This window comes from Erithacus rubecula (assembly GCF_903797595.1).
Source record: "Erithacus rubecula genome assembly, chromosome: 6".
NCBI classification, from domain to species: domain Eukaryota; kingdom Metazoa; phylum Chordata; class Aves; order Passeriformes; family Muscicapidae; genus Erithacus; species Erithacus rubecula.
In genome coordinates, this window is record NC_136688.1 from 38,379,712 (window position 1) to 38,387,615 (window position 7,904).

Sequence of the window (7,904 nt, forward strand, 5' to 3'; positions counted from 1 at the left end):
ACTCATCAGGATCATCAACATTCAATTCCCCTCTCTGCACAAGACACCTCAAGAGTTACACCATGTGTCTGAGAGCATTGTTCAAATAATTCTGGAACTCTGTCAAGCTTGGGGCTGTGACTGCTTCCCTGGAGAGCCTGTGTCAGTGCCCAGCCACCTCCTGGGTGAAACACCCTTTTCTTATATCTAAACTAAACCTCTCCTGACTCAGCTTCGTGGCATTTCCTCAAGTCCTGTCACTGGTCACCAGAGAGAAGAAATCAGTGCCTGCCCCTCCACTTCACCTTCTGGGGCTACTGGAGGCACACAACCAGGGTTGGCCCCTCCCAGGTGCACAGTCTGGCACTTGCCCTTGTTCAGCTTCATACAATTGTTGATTGCCCATCTGTCTGATTTGTTGAGGTCTCTCTGCAGTACTCTCTGCCCTCAAAGGGAGTTGGCATTGGCAAACTTATTATTCTTAGTAATCTTCTGAGTCCTAAGTCATTAACAAAGATGTTGAAGAGAACTGGTGCCCTGCAGAACCCCACTAGTGACTGGGTAGTGTGAAATTCACACCCAATTTGCCTCACACCTCAGGCTCCATTGCCCCTAGAGTAACCCCAGCTTTCCCCACCTCCCAGCAGATGTACTGCCTTTTCCATATCAGTACTTCTGTGACCTAGATAGGAGGAAAGGCAGTGTGAACTCCTTCTTTCTCAGCTCTCACAGGAGCACAAGGATTTTTGATTCAGCTCATTCGACTTAAGCAGCAGAGTTGTGCCTGTCTGAGTGCAAGCCCTTGCTTCCAGACAAGTGGCCCTGGAGGAGGCAGCTGCATCCCAGGCTCCCAGGCAGGATCTCTGCTTGCAGGAGGACCCTAGGGTGTCAAAAAAGTGGGTGGATTCTACCTCTGCATCTCTGACACTTCTATGGTCACTGTCACACCTGGCTGAAGGTAGACAAGTTGCATTTCAGAGCAGACTATCCATGAGGCATTGGGGTGAGGGGCCAGGTTTAAAGGAGCTGATGTTGCTTGGTGGGGCCTGCTTGACCCCACTGAAATGCTGGCTGAAGGACTGCCCTTTTGCTGCAGTGTTATTTTTCCCAACAAAAAGTAAGAAATTCCTAGGATAACACTTTAGAGCAGACATCAAAATAGGTCTATGGGGTTGTAAAGGGGTAACTTAATGTGTTTATTTAAAAAGGAATCAAGTAAATTTGGTGTTGGAATTGTAAAATATACAAACTTGGAGAAATAAACGTACAAAAAGAAGCAGGAAATCTAGGTGGTCACACTCATGATGGGGGAACCACTGTCAAACTGCCTCTATTTCAGAGCTCTCTGTTGTGTCCTAATGTTACCACCTCTTTATTCCTGTAGGTGCTTTTCCTGTGGATCATCCCATGTGCTCCTCTGATGCTGGAGCTGTGATTCTCCTCTCAAGTCACTTGCTGCACTCTAGTACCAGCTGACACCTTACAGTACACCCAAAATTATCTTGGCCTTTTCCCAGTCTTCTTCTCCCTGAGGGTTTTGCACAGGTGTGTTGTTGCCCATCACTGCCCTCCCAGTGCTCTTGTGCCATGCCCCTGTCAGAGTTCCCTGCTCTTCACAGCCTTTTCCTCTCCACTGCCACCTCTGTCAGGATTAGGGAGCCCTTAACACAAAAAGCTTCACCATGCTCCATCAGGTAGAAAAGTGGTCACTAAGTCTTGGCCACAGGGTAAAGAAAACTCCTTGAGTTTACAACCCTTACAGCAATGGGGTTGTAGATGTCAATGCCCAGCTCTTCCCCAGCTTGTGTTAAACCCACAGGGCCTGATGGATCCCAAATAACATTCTCCTCTTTCACCAAGGGCAGGGTGCAGAGCAGAGATGCTTGGGGCAGTTTTGCCAGCAGGAGCATGGTGTGAGGGAACATGGATGGGTGTTTAGCATGGAGCTGTCCTCCCAGGTGATGGGCTGATGGAGGCTCTTTGGAGAGCCAAGCAGTGCTGGCTGTGCACACTGCTCTCCTCCAGCATCCCAGAGAACACTGCTGGGAGCACCCAGCTGCATAGGAGGGGTCTTGTCTAACAGCACAAGGGAGATGGAGGAGAGTGTTATTCTTGCTGGCTATGACAAACATAGTTTTACATATCCCAGACAGAACAGCTGTCCCCATGGAGTGCTTGAAATGCTGGAATTCACCAGCTGTTTTTTTTGGACACTGGTGTGTTGTATCTGGACAGAAACTGAGTCATGCTTTTGGACTCAGTACATCCGCTAGTCTGCTGTGCCAAGGAAACTTTGTCCACTACTAGGACCTCTTCCTGTTTTATAAAGAGCAAGGCTGTTTGCCCTGGTTTATGACCCTCTGGAAGGGAGAATGAAGGCAGCACAGCCAGGTCATGAAGAGAGCTGGAGCAAGGCAGCTTCTCAGGCTCCAACCTGATGGCTTCATCTCTGTGCCTCCCTTCTGGCAGTCTTCTGAGCAGCAGAATAAAATACACAGCATAAAATCCCAGCACATGAGGCAAGTGATAGGCCTCACTTAAGGAGCTGTCTTACAGAGAGTGCATGGCCCTCAAAGAGTACCCCAAGTAAGAGGTGCTGTACAGAGTGCCCATGAGGTGCTTAGCACATGCTGACTGCACATATGACCCAGGGCTGCTTTCACAGAGACTCAGCTGTGGAGCAGTTCCTGGGAGCAGCCAGCAGCTTTGAACCCTTCTGGGATGTCACTGTCGAGTTTGGAAATTATTTTGTAAATGGGTTTCTTCCAGGAGGGGTCGGCATCCTTGCCTGCCCTGACGGCGCTGAAGAACTCCTGCAGTGTCAGGCTGGCCACCTCCAGGAACCGTCCTGGCACCTGCAGCAAGACAGGCACCAGCCAATGGCACCACCCTGTCATGGTCCCTCCTTACTCCCACAAACCCCCTTCCCCCAGATCCCCCTGCTCACCTCAAAGTCATTCCCTTTGTTATAGTGCATGTTGAGGGCACGGAAGAGCTCTGAGTCCCGGGAGACCTGGAGAGTGCAGGCATCCACAACACCTTCCAGCAGGGCCTGCCGGGCAAACTTCTCCACCTGGATGTAGTAGAACTCACGGAAGTTGCTGAACCACTTGATGAGCTGGGAGGTGATGCAGCGGCTGAACTGGTGGGAGGAGAGCGAGAGGATTGTGTTATGCCAGCTTGGATCCTCCCCACCCACGAGGCCCTGCAAACCCAGCCAGGCACTGCTGGACTGGCCCAAACCCAGCCCTGCCCCAAGGCTGCAAAAGCCCCAGCTGGGGCAAATGACATCGGGGTGCCCGAGGTGTTCTCCACACTGACATTCAGATTCCAGCTGCCCTGCAGTGGGAAGGCACATTTCTGCTGTGCTTTAATCTGAATATCTTGATTGCACAGAGTGAAGAACTGACAGCCCAGGTGTGCCACAGCCCTGTGCACCTGCTCTTGGGAAGCACATACTGAAATGAGTGCTGTTCTCCATCTCCTGCCAGCATAGCAAGGGGACACAAGAGCATCCCTTTCCTCATGTTTCCCCAGAGAGACAGGCTAAATGCTACACCACATGGAGCCCTCCCCAGCACCAGCTCTGGCTGCTGCTCTTTTACCTGCACATCAAGGAAGTAGGTCTTCAGCAGAGTGGAGCTGGGGTAGCGGGTGAAGAAAAACATCAGCTTGGCCTTCTTCAGGTGCCCAGGGGTCAGCGCCTCCTGCATCTGCCTTGGGGTCAAAGAAAGCCTACACACAGCAAATCCTGAGCTCAGCATGTCCCTGAGCACCACTCCTGACACACCCATGCCCATAGCCCCTCATGGCCTGTCAGTGGGGCAGAGGGAGTTCATCCTTGGCTGGACGGCCACTGATTATTCCCTTGAGAATCCCTGAGGAAGTTAATGCTCCCCACAGTCTTGTGAGAACTAGAATTTCCATGAGACACCTGTTCATGGTTTAGGATGATAGGACCCCCAGTATGGTCCAATAGCAGGCTTGTACCCACACCTATGCTACAGCCTCTGACCAACCCTGAGGAGTGGCAGTGCCCCTCCATGGCTTAGGACTCTTTTCCTGCCTGTGTAGCCCCCACTGTGGAGCAGCAGGGACCTTTGCCTTGCAGAGACTGGCAGGGGCAGTGCCAAGCTAGGGCTCCAGAGGACAAGGGGAGCACATTCCCCAGAGACCTTTAGCTCCCCACAAAGGATACATGGGTCAAGGCAAAGGGCGCTCCGTCTTTTGCAGCTGGCAGCTCACTGTGGCCATCCCTGCCAGCTGGCAGTAGTGCTGGGCTCTCCATGTTGGCAGGGCTCAGGGGCAGGGGATGGTGCTGCTGCTGTCTCACAATCGATGACCTCAGTTTAATGGTTCCCCAGTGCAAGTTGAGTGGCTCTGGGCACCCCCTCTCCAGAGCAGGTGGGCTCTCACGAGAGTCACTGCCCCAGAGGCTGTGCTGACCATAGCCCAACAGCTGGCTCAGCAGCTGGCTGTGCTGGACAGGGGTGGCTGAGCCCAGTGAATAACTCATGCTGGGTACCCGAGAGGATTTTCTGACCTCCTTTGAGCTGAAGGAGCCAGCATAAGAGCCCAGGCTCTTCACCGAAGCTCCTGGTAGGACTTCAGCCTGGGGTGAGCCCAGGGAGCCTGGTGCATTCATGGGAGATGGCTTAGCAAGTGGCTTTCTGCATTTTCCACCAGCAGAATACTCTCTCCTGGCATCTGGCCCCAGCATCTGAAGGCTGTGCTGCTTCTTCTGGATGTGGCTGTCTGCCTTTGGCCAGACAGTCTTCAGGACGGAGTCCACTACCTGGGATGTCACCACAGCCAGCTCGTGCTTCAGGGCCTGTGAGAGTACCCTCACTGCCAAGGGCAGGCCTCCTGTGTCACCTCTGTCCTCAGCCTCCTCCAGCCCACACACCTGCAGGACACTCCTCCTGAGAGGCACTTTGCATGGATTGCTGCTGGCAGTGCCACTGTCCTTATTCAGTCTGTCTTCAGGCCTTCCAGGCAGTGAATCTTCCTGGGTTTGGGCAGAATCCTCAGCGTCACAGACTTGGTGGAACTTCTCCTGAAGCCACCTCAACTGCTGCTCTAGAAAGCAGAGCTGCTCTTTCAGCTGCTGGCAGCCCTTGGCATGGGAGCTGCTCCCTGTGGGAGCCACTTGTCCAGCAGTCCCCACACCCTGCTGGGGCACCCTTGGCTTCCTCTTGCTCTCCTGGGGCGTCTCACCACCCCTTTCCCTCTCATGCCTGAAAGCTGCGTCTGGGCTGGTGTCAAATGCCTGAGGGGCTGGTAGGAGGCTCATGCCCTGGATGATGCTCTCCACCCTGGCCCTCTTGGCTCGCAAGTGCTGGTCACAGAGCTGCTCCCGTGGGTGCTGCTTGGAGAGCTGGTCCCCATCATGAGCACAGGGAGCTGGGGCATGGGTCCTGGGGAAAGCCAGGGCTTCTGCTTCTTCTGCAGGACTTGCACCACGTTTGTAGTCGTGAGGTAAGGCCACTGCCTGAGAGGAAGGGAATAGAATGGTGGAATCCAGGTTCCTGCCAACCATTGTGTGGCTGAGGAGCTGTGGCATCAGGGATGCACTGGGGGAAGGCAAGAGAGAGTCATTCTGAAAACAGGGCTCCAATTTCAGCTTCTGGCCATGCCCTGAAGTGGCACAGTCTCTGTCCTGCTCAAAGCCAGTCCTGCTGTCCATCATATCTTCTTCCTGCCTGGACAGACTGGCAGACTTCCCAGATGTTTGATGTTCAGCCTGCTAGTGGTGTGGAACTGGAGAAAGAGCAAGAAACAGGACCTCATACAGCTGTTTTCCAAGCACAGAGCCAGAGATTCTTTCTTCCCAGATGTCCGTGGCATTCCTGCTCCCCTGCTAAACCTATTTCACCAGGAAATGACCCAGGCAGAAACCTCTAGGCACTGCAAAACCTGTGAGCAGGCTGTCAGATGTCACACAACAGCAACAACACCCTGGGCACCAGCACACCTCCCACCACCAGCCCAGGGGCCATTTCACCTGCTTTGGGCCCGGCATTGCCTGGCAGCAGAAACTTCCCACATCACCAGCTGCATCTGCACCAGAAGCATTTGGGGAAACTGCTCGGTATGAGGACAGGGAGCACCGGGCAGAGCCCTCTGCCTCCTACACCCGGGCAAAGGGGAGGCTTTGGATGCTGCTGGGTGCTGGTGCAGCGCAGAGGAGCAGCTGCATCCCTGGTGGAATATTCATGGCACACAGCCGGCCAGACCATGGGCACTGCTGGCCTCTACCAGCCCCAGCACTGCCAGCAGAGCCCCCGGGGCACGGGGATGGGGGCAGCACCTGGGGCTGGGCACAAACAGGCTGGTGGAGGAGGGCAGAGAGGGTAAAAGTACAATGGGACCTGCTGGGAGCAGAATACACCGAGATGTTCAGGCTGACACAACACAGGGTTCCTAAGTGCTTGGCAAAACACTGAATAAAAGAAATGAGGATGGGGATTATCAGGGAAGAGAAAAAATACTGAGCCAGCAGCCCCAGGCTTAAAATTGCTGTGCTGGCTCCAAGCAGGGATCCACCCCTTCCACTCGTTCCCTGTTTACACAGCTTTGCAAAAGGTGTAAAACATTGTATCCTGGGCAATTACACAGTAACTGTCCCTGTGGGATGTTTCTTCCTTATCCACATTAATTAGCAGAAGCTTTGCAGCACTAAATTAGGACAGCTCTTGTCTTTTCCGGACACCTTTAAAGTCTGAGATTATTTTGCTATTCCCAGAAACGCCTGATCATTTTCAACACCATCAGTCTCCTGCCCTTCTCAGTGGTCTTTAGCAGGTTGCCTTTTTTCAAACACCCCTAAATTCCTCTACCTTTTGCAGAGCCATAGTCTCGGCAAACCAAGTATTTTCTGGGTTATCTTACACCACATGTTCTGTGTTGTCTCCCCACCCATCCTGATCATTAGGGTTTCGATTTTCTATGAGTCTGCTGTAGGGTCTTTCAAGCTGCTGGGTTTATCCACAGCCAGCACAAGGCCGTGTTGCCACCAGCTCTCAGCACCATGCTTCATTGTCCTTGTGTTCCAAGTTTCATCACTGCCTGCAGCTGCCTCTCAGCCTGCCCTCTGCACCCAATAAAGTCACACAGCAATCACTTTACAGTCATAGATTCCATCCACTCTTAATCCTTTCCTCAAAGGTGCGATCCTGTAACCTCACTAGTTTTTCTCCAGGAACACCTTCTTTTGACATTTGCTGACAATTTCTCTCTTGTGCTGTGCTCAACAGCAAGGACAGGAGCTTACCTGTCCCCTTTGCTGAGGCTGCTCAGGCCCCTGGAACCTGGGTGTTACATCCCTTTCAAGCAGATAACTCAGAGCTGGAAAGGTGGTCTCCACTTTCTAAAGGTTTCCAGCACTACCACTTTATTCTGGAGATTTGGAAGGAGAGAACAGAGCCTCCAGCCCCAGGCCGTGGCAGCTCGCTGTGGGTGACCTTGTCCCCTTCACAGCATCCCCGGCACGGCAGGAGCAGAAGGTGCTGCCCTAAGCACACCTCTCCTGCTGATACAGCTCTATCCCCACACAGTTAACAGGTGTGTGCTTTGGTTCCTGCTCTTGCTGGCAGCTTTCTCCAGTGCCACCCTTCAGAGCACTAAGAAGCAGCCGAGACTCCTCTTACCTGAAGAAAAAGACGGGAACGAGATGAAGATGCTCAGAAGAGGAGGGCAGTGCCTTCTCCAGAGCTGAACCCGCCGCACAGGGCTCGCTGGGCGCTGCTCGCTGGGACGCGGGGCAGCGTGCGGTGCCTCCGGACGGCGATTGTCCCCGGGTGTCCCCTGAGCCCTCGGCAGCTGCCACATCGCTGTGCGGTGCCGCGGTGCCCCCTGAGCCGCAGCGGCAGCGCCGCGCGTCCTCCCGCCGCGCTCCGGCCTTAAAGAGGGAGTGGGGCGGCCGG

At 53.8% G+C, this 7,904-nt stretch overlaps 1 protein-coding gene across 2 annotated transcripts; it reads right to left on the bottom strand.

Moving 5' to 3' along the window:
• Positions 1–1,146: 1,146 nt before the first annotated feature.
• Positions 1,147–7,711, bottom strand: PROX2 (prospero homeobox 2). Of its 2 annotated transcripts, none has more exons than XM_079309364.1 (5): positions 7,629–7,711; positions 4,178–5,739; positions 3,585–3,692; positions 2,927–3,121; positions 1,147–2,834 (listed from the first exon to the last, which is right to left on the bottom strand). In XM_079309364.1, the coding sequence occupies exons 2-5, from the start codon at positions 5,666–5,668 to the stop codon at positions 2,649–2,651; spliced, it is 1,980 nt and encodes a 659-aa protein (XP_079165490.1). In that variant the 5' UTR covers positions 5,669–5,739; positions 7,629–7,711; the 3' UTR covers positions 1,147–2,648. The 2 variants fall into 2 exon arrangements, with proteins under 2 accessions (XP_079165490.1, XP_079165491.1); XM_079309365.1 differs by lacking the exon at positions 7,629–7,711 and adding an exon at positions 7,253–7,364.
• Between the last annotated feature and the right edge of the window lie 193 nt (positions 7,712–7,904).